We start from the raw sequence: 16,931 nt of genomic DNA, 5'->3' as shown, positions 1-16,931 counted from the left end.
ATATTGACACAATATGCAAATGGAAACATACATAAACAGTTGTTTGATATCCTATACATAAACATTAGCTATAATGTACACAAAAACAGATGTCAATATACATGCATTTTTTACAGACTGATCCGACTCACAGGAAAGTTATGTGCACGCGCACACACACACACACACACACACACACACACACACAAACACATGCACATACACGCACACAAGGAATGTCTCAAGGTCCCCAACAATGGCCTGCAGACCCAAATCCCAACCTGAGGCCCCACCTGGCCTGTCAGGGTTATTTTGTGATCGCTAGCACTGGAATGCTGTAATCTCTTGGTCTTGTACATTGAGGGTGGGGCCTCCCACCTACAGAGAATGACAGACATTTTCCCCACAGAACTTTATCAGGGCACTGGGGGCTGTGACACACAAACTGGAAGAGTGGCTCCAGAAGATTCCAGGTACAACATCTGTGGTTTCTGTCCAGGCGAGTACAGTCCTAACAGCTAATATACTGCACAGAACCTTCAAACTCCTAGAACACACACACACACACATAGATTCAGTCACGCACTGTTGTGCATGACTGAACCTAAGAAAGTTTGACTCCATATTAATTTAATGCAACCACATACATGGATGCCAGAGGCAATATTTCCTTGTGGTGGCACAAACAATTGCATGAGTTGATGTTTCAGCTCTGACTTCCCTGAATGTTTCTTATTTCAACTGATGAACATCAAGGGCATCAAGGGCTAAGAAAAAGCACAGTGATCTGGAGGAGATGTGATCATTTATCATCCCTTTTTGATATATACTTGAATGAAAACAGTACAAAAACAATATATTTAATATTATGAATGCTGAAAACAAACTGCCTCTTCTGAATAGTAGAAACACTTGTGACTCGAAGGTGAGGCATAAAACCAATAAACCCAAAAATCATACTGCCATATGTCTTTAGTGTGTCTGCAGTGAATCAAACCCTGATGGAAACACCTCCAAACACTGGGCCAGTCACTTTAAAGTGGACATAATTGTCATTAGATGATCCAACAAGCACCTTATTTGAAGCATGCCATTTTGTTTCAAATCTGACCCTGAGTTAATAACTGTAACTTATGATTCCTGGATCCTGTCTTAAATAAAACCACAGAATTTCTGTGACGCAACACTGGCACACAGGATAAAACAGAGCTTAGCATGACAAACACAACCTCTGCATGCTATTGAAACATACCACATATACAGTGTATATTCTGCTTATATCAAAAGAAATATGTTTTTTTGCAAATGTTTATGGGCTGAAATGAAAGAAAGTAACTGTGAAGGCAAACTGCTGTTTGATGTAAGAGCCTATCTGACATGTTATCTTCAGCTCAGTTGTTAACATGATGTATAATTCATACACCTTGGAACTTTTCAGCATTTATCTCCTGCAGCCTTCATACATATTATCTCAGCATGCGCTCCAGTTATATCACACACGCACACACACACACACACACACACTGCCATTTCTATATAACATATTTACAATGTCATATAAAATTAAAAGTTATCAATTGAGTATGTTTCACATCAGCTGGATTGTTAGATTTTACAGCAACCTAATGGCAACCTATACAAGTGTAACTAGTATCAACAGAGAATGTATAATGCAGTTAAATTATGTCACAGTATAGATCATTTTAGACATATAATAGGCTCTTAATTTCATGACACTGCTTATATCTCTCATATACACTACAGTATACATTTAATAAATCTCACATAAACACTTTCATTCTCCCTTAAATGTATCAACAGCATCCCTTATACACAAGTCCACTCCTTTAATCCTCTCAGTTTCTTCTTTCTTCTTAGTTACCTCCTTTTTCTTCTATAGCTTTTCTTTTCCAGTCTTCATCTCTCCGTATATCTTCACGGTGCTCTTCAATTCCCTACATAAAAATAAGGTGGGTCAGCTCTGATGAGGACACAAAGATGAAGGAGTTTATAAAATTCCTGTCTCTGTTTCTTTGTGAAGAATCCCAGAAGGTACATGGACAGTAATGCAACAGGGTGAAACACAGTCCATCTTCAGGGATTCACATAGTGTGAAATAGTGAAATCAAGATAGTAGAAACCAGGGTAGTGGACCCCCCACTACCACAGGAGTGTGTTAACTTTGCTTTCAACAACTATATAATATCCAAATATTTCCAATTTCAAGTCTAGTCATGCTTGTCATTTGTGTTAATTGAATACAGTCTTCCAAACCAGTTGAGACGTCAGAACCTCGCACTTCCAGGTGCTGAACTGAGATTTAAGGCCAACACATTAACTTTCCCCGTACAGCAGATGAATGTGAAAACCAATGCACTAGTGTCATACTCGCACATACATCATTCTGCACAGTGAATCTTATCGTCACAGGGAGATAAGCGGAACACTTTTGAGTGGAGCGTGACTTTAACTAAGTGGGTTTGTCTCGCAAACCTTAACTACACTTTTCTCATGTACTGCTGTTGCTTAGTTATCGCGTGAATATCAAGGGAGCACCTTCCAGTTACAGTGTGTTCAAAATGAACATTCTGGGTATGACGTTTGCTCTTCTGTGTGTGTTACAATGACACAATCTAATGATGTGAAAATGAAAATGATGTGATGATGTGCTGAAAAATTACTATTCCGATGGAATTATATTTTCCCTGAAAATGTTTTGCTAATGGCAAGTAGTTGATTATCAAACATAATAGAAAAATCCTTCATGACTGTATTTTATATAAAAGATGTGTAAGCAGTCAAGTATGCACACTAAGTCAAGCAATGTGACATTTCAACTGCATAGAGAAAGAGTAAAACCTTTTATACAGCCCATATATATTTATATAATGTATTACATCGTAGTTGTGCATCTGGCCCTCTGACAAACCCAGTGTCTACTGTCAACATCTGCCCATGTTGTTCTTCTATGTAGTGCTATTATAACTAACTTAAACAACATATCAGCTAAAAAACAAATACATACAATATATAGTCTTTCAGAATTCCAATTATAACAACCTGTCATGTCTGTCCTTGTAATTTAGGATGTTTATTGCATGTATGTTTCTCTCTGTCTCTCTCTCTTTCATCCTCTCTGTCCTGTCTACCTCTTCTTCTCTTCCTTCACCCTGCTGACTATCAGCAGGATGGTTCTCCCTTGCAAGCCGGGTCCTGCTTTCTTGGGGGTTCAGGCTCTGGGTCTCTGTAAAGCATCTAGAGACAATTTTGATTGTATAAGGTGCTATATAAATAAATAAATTGCATTGAAATTGTGAGTGTGATACATCAGAAAGTCTTTACTACTCTCTATAATGCATTATGTCGCCATTATTATTTGAGGTAATGTTAATGTCTGTGCATTATTAATGAATGAATTTCATGATCAGAAGGAAACATGCATGTATTCAGGGATGTGAGGCTTACGTGTATACCTGGGGAGATTTAAACATTATTGGCATCCTCCTCATCTAACCTGTAAGGTCAACTAGCCTAGTCAGCTTAGTTAGGTATCCTACCATCAATGAGTAGATGAACACACTTCCTTGTTGCATTGATATGGAAAGAAAATGGGTCCTTTGCGAAATTTCCCTCCTCAATCCATGTGGATTACTTTTGTACTATGATCTAACATGGTACTGATGAGGAAAGGTAAAAGTGGTCTGTATTACCTGGCTCATTATTGTTGCCAAGGGAAGTCCAATTTGATCTAGTGGCCCAAGGCAATCATGGAGTTCCTCTTTTTACCAGCAGGTTCTACTGGAAACAGATCAGGCCTGTAAAGACAAGACAGTTATTACAGAGAGATTTTTGCAATATTTCTGGTATTTTACTTATTCAGTTTGCATCATGGGAGCTCAGCCTGGGAATATGAGAAAACATTCATTGTCTATTATTCCCATATTGTCAGATGCACTGCAGCAGGCCTGCATACATGTCTCAGTAGGAGGTTGATGTTCTTTCTAATGAATTCTGGACTGCTGCCATATCTCACCAGGCCTCATCTTAAATCCATGAGGGAATTCTCCCACTCCTTCAGGCATACCTAAGGCCTGACTCTCCAACCCCCTCCTCTGTTCTTCTGGATCTGTGCCAAGACAGAGGGAGAGGCTGAAGGACCAGCAGTCCTCCACCTCCCCACAGATTCCTGCACTGTACAACCTTTAAAAGAGAAGGCACAGTTCATCTGTACTCAGACCCCTACCCTCAGAAACAAAAACGAAGCTAATAGCTCCCTTTAATCTTTATTTTCCAGGAATCTGTCTCACTTTTCTTCTTACCCAAATTCACTGAAGCTGTCACTTTTCCACACTCAAAAATATATACTTCTTTCCCCTCATCCTGGCCTTCATTTACTGCTATCAAATAACTTGCATTCCTTCTCTTTTTTTTTGGTTTGGTTTAATAAACAAGTGAAATGAGCACAGCTCCTTTTAAGTGGTTTTCCATATTAACCCAAAAGGACAAGACATCGCCACAAAAACAAAAACAAAAAAAAAAGAAGTTTTTAAGAGAGTTGGAGAGATTGGAAACAGATTTGAGGGGATATTCACAGTTTAAAGGAGCAACTTGTAAAATGTAGCCAGAATTTCATTTGAATCCCCAAAAACATACTGGGAGCATATCACCAGAGTAACAAGTGGCACAAAGCAATGTTGTATAAAATATCATTGCATGCTGTAGCATTAACATTTCCTTTCAGTAAATGTAGACCAGCAGTCTAGACCAAAACAGGAAAAACCAGCTATAGTTGAAATGTGAACAAAAGCATGTGGACTGTGGAGTTCACACACATCTGATCATATACTGTAAGAAAAAAGGCTCTTCTATCTTTTATCAAGTACTTTGATGAGTAATCCAATAGGTGAGGGCTAAATGGATTTGCTTCTACTTATTATTGACTTAAAAATACATGGTTATGTAGCTGTCGTTCATATACAGTCAATAAAGAATATACAGCACAGAGTGTAGTCTGCAGTGTATTCCTCACACATAGAGTTGTGGACAGGACATCTTCAGTGAAGTAGAAGTCAGTCCCAGCCTGCTCTGGTTCCTCATCTTAGTCTTTCTCACCAGGTCTTTGACTCGCCCCCATGTGTAATTTTCACTCAGCTGAACACAAAGACAAAAGAGAATGAAAATTTAATACAACTTTACCTCTAGCTGTAACAAGTGACTGGAACACTAAAGGCCTAAAGCCCTGCCAGCGGTCCCCCATGCAGTCTTCAGTGTTGGGGTGTGTTCGGACAGAAAGTGAAGGCAGCTTTCACTTAGGACTGTGAAAATTGCACTCCTGGAACAATTGTGCAGTTTGTGTTGATTTTCCTCAAATAGCCAATATGCTCAGAACTCATCAGGAGCATTTCCTTACTTTTAATTAATCAACAGAAGACCATTGAGAGCAAAATACATAACCAAACAATACATATAACACTACAATAGATAAAAGAAAAGAATATTTAAAGCTCTAGAGTTACCATCAACCCAGATAAAGAACCCTCATGTTTTTTTATTAAAAAAGGGCAAAAATGATAAAAAGGGATTAAAACAATGACATTCACATCTTTCTGTCTATTAAAAGAAAGTTAAATTGATTCAAAGAGATCAGCTGATCTAGTCAGTTTAAAAGTTTCTGCAGGTTGTTCCACTTGCTGCATGTAAAGCGTTATATTTTAAAGCCAATTTACCAGTCTCAGTATTGACACGGTGATTCTCAAGGAACAAGTAACTCAAGGAATAAATAACAAATAATTCAATTATAATTAATAATTCAAAAGGTGCTTTGCTGAAAAACAGAATGCAGTACTGTTGTCTTCTGACTGTTGACGACTGCTAACCAACATCTGGTAACTTTTAGTAAGCGTCTATGTGTTTTAAACACACTAATGAACCAATTTATTTTCCGCATACTCTTTATCTGAGTTTAAGAGTAATTTAACCTTAAGGTTTGCTGCATAAAAAACAAATGCAAATTTTGAACTTCCTCAAACAACAGGGGACACCATTGTATTAAGATGACATGATTCATATATGGTACTGTTTCTAACATTTGCACCTAATTTACTATAAAAAGAAGAACAAAAAGAATAGAACTTTTCCTGGAACAGAAATCAGGGCCCACCTTTGTTTACACCTTTGTTCGACTACCAAGATAATTTGTAAATCAATTGTAAGATTCCACGTTCCAATAGATTCGAGGTATTTCGAAAGACTAAGATCAACAGTCTTACATAAATCAATAAAAGGGCAACACAATGATTATTTCCATTTACTGCATACGTGGATCTGTGTTTGGTGTCAAAGTGCAGCTGTAAATGGTGTTACTTTAGCACTGCCACTGCTTTGTTACAAAGAACCCGTATTGGCTGGTCTCCATTAAGCACAACATGATTTCACTTTCCCATTGACTATTAAATTTCCTTCCATCTGTATTAACTTTTCTTTTCTTGGCCATTTTACTTGGCTGTTGTTATTAACACTAACATCACTAGCTACAACTATTTGGCTAGAGTGCCACTGTTAGAGATGCCTTCAGAAGAGAAAAAAATAAGAAATTAGTTTGCTTTCTGAGACATGTAGGCTATTTCACGGACACTATACTTCTGTATCACAGTACATAACTGTATCATGCAAATTATATTTGTGCAAACTCTCGCAGGACACAGAAAATAAGATGGTAGGCCACATTTGAATCTGACACATCTGATCTAGAAACTAAATGTCTTTTATCTTTATAAATATATTGATTCTGCTGTTATTGATATTATGCTGATTTTAAATTTGAAATTGATTTTCATCTTTTTCAAATTTAGCCTACCACTTACAAGCCTTTGCTGTAACTTTAAACCACACCTCATGGCCTTCATCATGGCAAATGAGTTATTGGCTCAATTGTAATCAAAGGACCAAAGTGTGGAACTTTGGTCAGCTGATAACATGCATATGGGGTGGGGACACAATTTTGTCTCTTAAGTCTTGCTATCATATGACTAATGTTCCATCCTCCATAATGACATTTGCACCAATTGATGAAGGCCAAAAGATGAAATTCTAGCTATGGAAAAAGACAGGAATCAGCCCTTGAGTTAACAATAATTCATCAAACCATTGGAAAGAGCCAAAAATGACCAAGCTAAAAAGAAGACTTATTGACTTTGGAGCAGCAGTATCCTCCCTGCTGTATTACTGTCAATTCCCAGCAGTCGGGGGCCCCTGCAGAAGGAGAATCACCCCTCTAAGAAAGCATCTCATTCGTCTTGTGTCATCTCTGAAATGTCTGCCTGTTTGCCATGAAGACAATTAAAAGAGCATAAGGACATTGGGCAACCTTGTATGATTCAGAATGTATTGGCAGGGAATAATTTAAATGTCTTGTGGGTTATAATTTATGAAGTGAAGGCATCCTGTGGTTGCAATTAAATCAAATGAATTATTTTCATAGAAAAATCATTATGGATAATAAAAACCATAAAATATCTTCAATGATGCGTGTTGAATTTCTTTAAAACCTCTTTGTTTACTGCAAAGAAAATTAGCTATCTGGCTAGCAAACAGAACGAAATTCTTGCAGTGGACCTATAACCCTTGCACATGACTCACCCTGCGCTGGGGGATGGAGAGACCTTCGGTACTGTCCTCGAAGAAGTGGACCTCCCCCTCCGTGTAACTTCTTCGGTTCAGGCCTCTCTTCCACAATGGGACAGGTGTCAAGCCCTCACTGCTCATGACTAAAACACAAATTCCAAACAAGATGTGGTCACAGTGTGCATGGGAGAGTTGGCTCAGCTCATCAAGATTGAAATCAGCAAGGTTTTTTTTTTGTTTTTTTTTAAAGTTATGTGAAAGTCCACTTGATACGTATGTAAGTAAATCATCTTGTATATACTGTATCTTTTGTCTGTTTTATGTTTTAACTTCCCTACTTTCCTAAAAAGGAAACAGTTCAACAGACATGAAGTTTTACAAGATTAATTCTTTTTCTTTTCTTTATTTTTTTCTTTTTTGGGCTCAAACAGGGGTGACTGGTGCAAGTAAAAAATGCCTGATCACCTTATCACCTGATAATGTTGTTATTGGCACTGTGCAGATCAAACACTGTACACATTGTAAATGGTTACCCTGACTTACAACATCGCCGAAAAACATGATTTTGGTATCATCGTTTAAGACTGTATGTTGCACATTTATTAGGTTTGCTTTGTGAGATGAAGTGCTTGTTTACATGTTTGAAGCCTTTGCTTGTATATTGAGAAGGGAGTGATGTCTTGACAAATGGTAGAGTAAATGAGCACAGGCCTGTTTCCTGCCTCTGGTCATCCCACTCCCCATTTAACCCAGTCCCCACATGTAAACACACCTCCCCTTATCACGCAGGTTCACAGTTTCTCCTGATCAGGGCACTGCTAGATAAGGAAATGCTAAAAAAAGAGCTCCAGCTGTGTCTCTTGCTTTTGTGTTAGTATGTCGAAAGTCAGTCAATACAAAACTTGCAAGGATCTTTGTAAACTTTAGTAATGCCTTTTGCCCTTTGTAAATGAATGCAACAGTAACTTAACCCTATATACCTAACCCCTCTACCCTACAATTCCACAAACCCAATAGAATCACTGCTTTTCATTCTCTGTAGTTCATTAGTTCTTCCGCTTGTTTAACCAACATTTAACCTTGGCGCAGGCAAGAGATCCACTCTAATTCACTGAACCTAATCTGGGCCCTCCATCTCTCCTGACTTCTCAACCTCTTTTCCAGATCCAGTTTCCTGCCCATCGGAGGAAGAACCAAGGCATTCCAGAGTCCACAGGACATTATGTGTTCCCGTCATGAGCAGGATGCCAGGAATTCCGCCCATGTCCCAGTCGAGTTATAATTTCATCTTCCCCCCGGGACCGCTGAGCTGTTGGCCACCACCGCCTCCCAAGGCAATGTGAGCCACTCCAAAAACACCACAGTAATAATAACATCTGGGGAGATGACTGTATTCCCAAATGAAGAACATCAGCTGGAGCTTGTGTCTTGATGACAAGGTAAACACCGAGGTGGAAAAACACACTGGGTTGCTTCAGGGTCAGGTTGTGAAAATTAAGTACTAAGCTGTTTAATAATATTACTTTTAGATCCATTTGAGGAACGTATGAGACAAACAAAGAGATTCAAACATTAATATGTGGTTGTGTTTGTTGACACATCCCACAGAAACAGGTTATTAAGTGCTGATCGTAACAGAGACTAAATGCTAAATGTTAATTAGGAGCGGTTTAAGTAACTGCTAGCACTCAGTTAACTCACTGTGTACAGTAAGTCTTAAGAGAAACAGTCTCTAGTGGGCAAAGTCCACAAAAGAATGAATTTCTCCTAGGTCTTATTAAAGCCTAGAAGCCCAATGCCCGCAGTGCACTGAATGAATTTGTATCTGTATCAATATCAATATATATTCTTGTACTTATTTGTCCAAACAAACTGCTCTATTAATTTCGATTGTTTGTGTTTTTGTTATTTTGTATAATGTATTCATTTTCATTTTAAACAACATATGTATTAACATTACCTCTCCTTGTTGATATGAGCGGATGTCGAGTAACCTCAGGGATGGTGGACAGGTCAGAGAGGGTTCCACTGGGTGACAAAAACTCACTTCTGGAGTGTCTCTTATGAACATCCTGGAAGGTCAGGCTGGCTGCACCACAGCTGCAGTGCTGCTGGAAAAAGTCCTGTTCAGAAAGACAGCAGGAAGAAGATGAACTGACTGAAGCCTCATTAAAATATTCTTGATTTTGCGTTTTATAACATGGATTTCTACTCATTTGCAGTAGACATATTTTGCCTTTTAATTTTAATCTGTTTAAAATATGGCATAATGATCATCACTCACACTATCAACCATATTGTGGATATTTATGTTGGTTGTGTTGCTGTGAGACAGCAGTCCAGTCCAAATTGTGGCTCACATCCTTCCATACTAACTGAAAAAGGACTATGTCAAACTACACACATGCAGTCTACAATAACACATCAGGCTGTAGAGATTAAAGCCACGAGATGAGAAGTGTCGTTTCGTGCTCAGGTGTATGGACTATTACCAGCTGTAGAGCTTCACCATGCAACTCAGCTGGGTCATTATATAAAGTCATTTCCTGATTTTTGTCACATAATCTCTTTCCCTGCTCTAAAGTTACCTTTCACCAACTGTGGAGGCAAGCCTCACATGGGCCTCTAGAAAAACACATGAGCCGAGACACATATTTCTCTCTTCACCTAAAGACAAGACAAAGCACCTCTCTCTCAACTTTATTACATAATCACTGGTTATTTATATTCGTAGAGAGTAATAGGGATAGATGACAGCACTACCGCAGTCAGGCCTCAAAGTTTTTTATTTTTGTTAAGCCTCTAAGTAGTGACAAAACTTGCACAGAAAATTTTATACGGAAATGTTTGAAGAATCAGGCCTGCAAATTGCATCTCTAGTAGTTTTACACAGAAGCAACATGAAAATCTAAATGTTTTTATTTAGAAAAGAAAGCCCTATGATCCTCTGTTCTCACTACCCGCTGCAGGTCTTTGCGATCCGCTGCAGTGGAGTTATCACACCAGACAGTGATGCAGCTGCACAGGAGGCTCTCAGTGGTCCCCCTATAAAATGTGGTGATGATAGGGGGAGGAAGATGAGCTTTCCTCAGCCTCCTCAGAAAGAGGAGCCACTAATGGGCCTTCTTGACAGTGGAGCTGGTGTTGAGGGACCAGGTGAGATTCTCCTCACACCAAGGAATCCGGTGTTCTTTACAATCTCAGTACAGCAGGTCATTAAGATTTGACCTATCAGGGTAAATACCTGTGCTAACATGGGTTGGGTTGGGTTCATTAGTAGATTTCTAGCTTTGTGCTAAAATCATATATGTGTTATTGTAAAATCCTGTTATTTGTTCGCATTTAATGAAAAAAAAATTAACCTCTTCAGGGTTCAATTATAAGCAAACTGATACCATAATTTTTTTGTGTTTCATCTCACTTGCTTTGCTCCACATATGAGTATGATTCCTGTGTTCGCATGTCCAAATGAGCCGATCTTTCGGGGAAAATGCTCCCAGTTTCGAAACAACAACTCTGAAGGAGCCAGGTGTGAAACCACCTTAAGAGACTGAGCAAACATGTTGGTTAGGCCCAAGTCTCAGTAGTGCACCATAGTTGGACTCCAAAAATCATATGAAGCCACACTCAACAAAAGGAAGCCAGAACAATAGTGAATGAGTTGGCAGAGGTCCTTGATTGGGTGAAGGCCAACATCGCACTTGGTACAAACAACCTGAACTAACACTACATGAAGGCAAAGAAGAGGTTTAATATGTGTATTTGTGTATTATGTGTGTATTTGTATGTGTGTGCTTAAATGACAAACATATCAATTTTAAAAATGTGGAGAAATGAATAAATTAAATCTAGTCTAAATCCAGCATGCTCAATGTCCTCCTGAGATGGAGAAACTGAGCAGTGTAGGTTTCCCTGTCACGATACCAACGATCCACGTCCTTGCCCAAAGCAAAATGTGTTGGGCCTCTGCAGATCATCAAGAGTGGTGTCTTGCTGGTGTTTGCAGCAGTTATCACAACATGGCGACAAGCTAACAGCGACAGTAACAAAAGAACATGACTGTGGTAGTTGCAGCAATAATAGTAGTTACATTTAGAGCTGGTGGACAAAATCTAAGATAAGCAAAATTGATCATGGATCAAGGATAGTAGTACTACTCCTTTCTTGCAAGAGAGCTGCATTCTGTAAGAAAGAACAGTCACACACCTCTTTGGTCTTCGTCATCCTGCTGTTCTTCTGCATGCTGCAGATCTGCCTCTGCAGTTGGAGGTTGGTCTCCTGCAGCTGACCGATCTTCTCAATGAGTTGGCAGATGTGCTCCAGGTAACCTAGGCCTGTACCCAGAGGGTTGGAACTCTTCTGTTGTGCCTGGAAAAACAGAATTTAGATTAGTCAAGATACAGACATAATGTTAGAGTCAGTAATGTCGTCCTCATGACTTCTAATGACATTAGCTGAAAGTTTTCAGTACAACTCAGTCTAGGCCATTTAGGTGTTCCACTTACCTGCTTACTTCCCTGAACTGTCAGCATTACATATCAAAATCAGAATCAGAATCAGAATTCCTTTATTTATCCCCAAGGGGAAATTCTTTTCTGTACAAACATTGCACTTGCAGTTTTCCCAACCAAGAAAGAAAGTGAAAGATATAAAAATAGGATAAACAACAAGATAAGTATAAATCTAAAAAAAATACAGGTATTTACATGCGTAACATATATACATTGTATATATAAGTTAGTTATATTTGAAGTTGTAATGTATGCTATTTACTTACTTCTGTACATTTTTTTTTATTTTTATGTGGTATTGCATTGTCATGTACACCAAGGATAATACTAATAACAATAACTATTAATATATAATTTTAAACATTACTCTAACTCAAGTATGGTGGAGTCCACACCACAACTACAAGGACAGCAGTGGTTTTTGTTGCATATTACGTCTTTAACATTATCCAGAAGAGCAAAAGATAACTGGATGATGCACTGTGTACATGTCTGCCCTCTCAGGATGTGCAGGTGTTCATGATTTTCCACAATATGAAAAAAAGCAAATATTTATCTAATCAACATTCCTGAAAGTGTTCCAACAAAGGCAGGATGTGAGCTCAGGTCGGGGTCTTTCCTTTTTTTTTGTTTTTTCCATGCCACTGACGCTAAAACTTCAATCATGCAAATGGCGGCTGTGATGGAAACAGTGGCCAAACAATGAGCCAGGGCTGACATCACTCTTTTCCTCTGGTGAACTCTCTCTGTGGATCACGAAGGATCACATAGTATAGGAGATTCATTAAAATTTGAGATTGGTCCTACTAGCATTACCTTATTGTTTTGATTTTATTACATTTGCTGATTTGGTTCAATATCACTGCTCAAGTAGCTTTTATCAGTACGAAGCTCTGATAAAGCCAACTTATACTACCTGCTAGGCAACAAACAGCAGACAGACACAGTTAGAGACTAGCTGGTGAACACAGCGGAGAAAAAAAGAGCATGAATATTTAGAAAGACTTTAACCCTAATATATATAATGATGCTGGCTCCTTTGAGGCCTTTTTTCAGTCCCTTTATCTACAGACAAAGACAAATGTTAGTTTCCCAGAACACCATTTCCCAAAAGTTTCCCAGAACACCATTTTGCCTGGCCACCACTGCTGCATCCTGTCCAAGATGATGCTTTAAAGAAATACAAACAAGCCATTATTTCCCTAAACCAGAAAAATCACGGGTTCAGACAGACTTTTCTTTAGTGCTCGCGTTGTAAACTGTAAGGATTAGGTGAGCTGTATTTTTTTGCCCGTATTTGTTTATAGTTAGGCAATTTTACGCTATGAAAAGTCATGCTACATAAATTATTTTGAGCACCTTTTTGTACTGTAATCACAGATGAACAGAAATAAATGTCTAAACATGATTTGTTAGAAATAACTGTATAATTGTACCACTAGTGCCATAATATCTAAATGTTGTGTTGGTGCAGTTTTTGACATAAAATGCATCAATCAGGTTCAAATGGTTAATCTAATATTTAGAAGGTGCATTTCTTTTTTTTTTATCTTTTGATTTCTCAGAACTCTAGGGCAACCACTCTACCAGACCTCTGTTAGTTTTTAAGTGGCTAATTTAGATAAGGAAGGGTATCCCTTCCAGGAGATGATGCTCACGTGACTAGCAGTAGCTGCTGATGAGGGGGAAGGGTTGTAATCGGGCAGTCATATTACCAGGGCTGGGACTGATCTTATCCAACAGAGATTACTGAGTGATTCACAGACAGGAAGAGAGAGTGGGAATCAGGAATGCACCCTGTTGCATGCGCAGACCCAATTTAAAATGGGCAAGCACACACAAACAAACACATGTCCCCTGCTGTCAGAGTGTTATTTTGAGTCAGGGGAGAAAAATGTCTCACACATGTAGATGACTTAGGTGATGCACTGCAAGAAGCTACAGATAGGACAAAAGGAAATAATATAAGTTTGGATAACACCAGATCCATGTAATAACTGAATTGTGTGTACTAACACTGGATCCAAAATTGTCTGAGGTGAACTTTAGTAGCTGATATAAAATCAAGAATACCATACGTCCCACTAGTCTAAGGAGGAAGACAAATTAAGCTTTGTAAATAGAGGGGGAGCTAAGAGAATTTATCTGTTACATATTTTCATTTGAAAGCCATTTATATGATGCAGCTAAGGGATGTGTGCAAACTAATATTATAATTTCAGCACTGAAAGAAACTGTCTCTCAACACTGAGTACAAACTGAACTTGAGATTAGAACTAAATTGATGGTACTTGTGTCACCCTGTAGTACATATGCAAGATCTACGTTTTACATTTTCATTATTTAACCCTAGAACACTAACGTTAAAATTAGTAACACCATCACTAACGTTGGGTATATTTTACTCGATATAATATCTCGGATAAAATACAGTTTATCACACCAGCGTTCATCATGCCATATAGGACACACAGTGGCCACCTCTTGGTTTTTCTTTCACAGCTGTACTGAGCACACATTTGGTCGAAAGTATCAACACATCCCTTCATTTGGTTGTAAAATTCGATCACTTCAAAATTGTGTGGGTGAAAATCACCCGACGTTAGTGTTCTAGGGTTAATAAGTTAGTTGACCAATGGTAATGTCTCAAAATCTGATGGATTCGGGCACATCATGACTTCTCACAATACCAAAGATAATTATTTAGAATTCTATGACAACAATTCAAAGACTACAGCTCTGAAACTTGTGGCTCTGTGAACTTAAATGCAGTTGTGCTTTCTGCCAAATGCTAATGTCTGCACATCACAATGACGGCGCTACACATGCTGATGTGTAGCAGGTGATGTACAGGTCTTGGATGCAGCAGGATAAGCAAGGCAAGCAAGACAACCTTTCAACCAACTATGTCCTCCAACTCCTTCTCGAGTAGTCCAAGGGGATTCCGGACCAGATAGCATATGTCACTAAGATCTAAGTCAGTTCAGAGGTCTCACATCTTGAAACTTTCTTCAAGATGTTAAATGTGAAATGGGATCATTTAAAAAATGTGAGAAAAGTGTTTTTGAATGAGGGTGGCACGGTGGTGCAGTGGTTAGCACTGTTGCCTCATAGCAAGAGGGTTCCAGGTTTGAATCCTGGTCTGGAGTTGTGGAGTTTGCATGTTCTCCCTGTGCCTGCGTGGGTTTTCTCTGGGTACTCCGGCTTCCTCCCACAATACCAAAAACATGCACATTAGGTTAATTGGCTACTCTATATTGCCCTTGTCTTTGTGTGTTGGCCCTGCGACTGACTGGCAACCAGTCCAGGGAGCACCCTGCCTTTTACCCAGAGTCAGTTGAGATAGGCTCCAGCTCCCCTGCGATAGAAAATGGATGGATGGATGTTTTTAAATGAGTGAGCATCATTTACTATGCTTGTCTCTCTCTCCTGCTCTCTCTCTCTCAACCCAACCGGTCAAGGCAGATGGCCGCCCATCTTGAGCCGGGGTCTGCTCTGAGGTTTCTGCCTTCTAAAAGGCAGTTTTTCCTCACCACTGTCACCAAGTGCTTGCTCAAGGGGGAATGTTGGGTTCTCTGTATTACAATTTAATTAAAGAGTTTGGTCTAGACCTGCTCTAATTGGAAAGTGTCATGAGATAACTTTTGTTGTGAATTGGCGCTATATAAATGAACCAAATTGAAATTGATTACTCTAATCTAGCTTACATATTTTTCTGAAAAATTGAGCAATAACTGGTTTTATGATTTCCTCTTTTTCCTTTTAATTCCTTACTTTTCTTGTTTTTTTAACATTTAAAATAAGAGCAGATAAGATAGCACTGTGGAAACTCTGGCCTTCGTTGGACTTCACTTGAAAAGGTTTCCATTACTGCTGCTTCATCCAAAATAATTTCTTTAACATGACAGTATTGGAAAGGAATGAAGTGTCAGATGTGTGTGGAGTGTCCAGATTGGGAGGAAGGTACAATCAGATCATGTACACTGCTTCCCTCAGCCAGACTCCATTCTTTTCAACACAGAGATAGCATTTCTGCCTCCCCTCCCTGCAGTATATTTGTCAAAGCTCTCGGGAAGGAATTGGTCACTATGTGCTGGAGTTCCTTTGAGCCCTGTAAGTTTTGGCACCTATTGGTTTTAGTTTGCCCGCGACCCTGACGGATAAGCGGTATAGAAAATGGATGGATGGATGGTTTTAGTTTGTCAAAATGTAAGAAAAGGTATTCTATACTGGGTTGACATTTATTTTTTATGTCGTCAGCACAAGCACTATATAGACAAAAGTAGTGGGACACCAGAACATTACAGGACTTTAATAACATTGCATTCTAAATACATAGACAGCTTGGCTATAACAACTTCCACTCCTCTGGGAAGGCTTTCAGCAAGACTCAAAGTGTTTCAGTGGGAATTTTCGCCCACTGATGCACTGGAGCACTAGTGAGGTCAGACACTGATGTTGGCTCCAGATCTTCCCAAAGGCGTTTCATGGGGTTGAGGTCTGTGACTTTACATGGCTGAGTTGCTGCTGTTCCTAAACACTTTCACTTACCAACAATATCACTTACAGCTGACCCTGGAATATCTAGCAAGGATGACATTTCACCAACTGACTTATTGTAAAGATAACATGATTTTTATTCATAATTTGGACACTCAAGTAAAATTGTGGAAATTGAATGTGTTTTATTTGCAGATTTGATTTAGCTTGAGACTAACAGCTGAGAGCTAACGTTACTGCAAGAAAAATTTATCATAACATCATATTTTATCAAGTCTTTCTTGATACAACACACACTCACCCATATCTAGCTTGAAA

The 16,931-nt window shown here is 38.9% G+C and overlaps 1 protein-coding gene across 1 annotated transcript in view; it reads right to left on the bottom strand.

The window, feature by feature from the left end:
* Positions 1-827: 827 nt before the first annotated feature.
* si:ch211-250c4.3 (uncharacterized protein LOC100535981 homolog) overlaps positions 828-16,931 on the bottom strand; it is a 31,838-nt gene continuing 15,734 nt past the window's right edge. Inside the window, exons 3-8 of the mRNA XM_046402139.1 lie at positions 11,809-11,970; positions 9,563-9,725; positions 7,618-7,745; positions 5,009-5,130; positions 3,690-3,794; positions 828-1,934 (exon numbers count right to left, since the gene is read on the bottom strand). Of these exons, the coding sequence (XP_046258095.1) occupies positions 3,728-3,794; positions 5,009-5,130; positions 7,618-7,745; positions 9,563-9,725; positions 11,809-11,970 (642 nt within the window). The 3' untranslated portion in view covers positions 828-1,934; positions 3,690-3,727. The remainder of the gene's footprint in view (positions 1,935-3,689; positions 3,795-5,008; positions 5,131-7,617; positions 7,746-9,562; positions 9,726-11,808; positions 11,971-16,931) is intronic.

Source organism: Scatophagus argus, chromosome 10, assembly GCF_020382885.2.
Source record: "Scatophagus argus isolate fScaArg1 chromosome 10, fScaArg1.pri, whole genome shotgun sequence".
Classification (NCBI taxonomy): Eukaryota; Metazoa; Chordata; class Actinopteri; family Scatophagidae; genus Scatophagus; species Scatophagus argus.
Note: the sequence above shows the minus strand (reverse complement) of the source record. Positions and strands in the feature narration are given on the sequence as shown.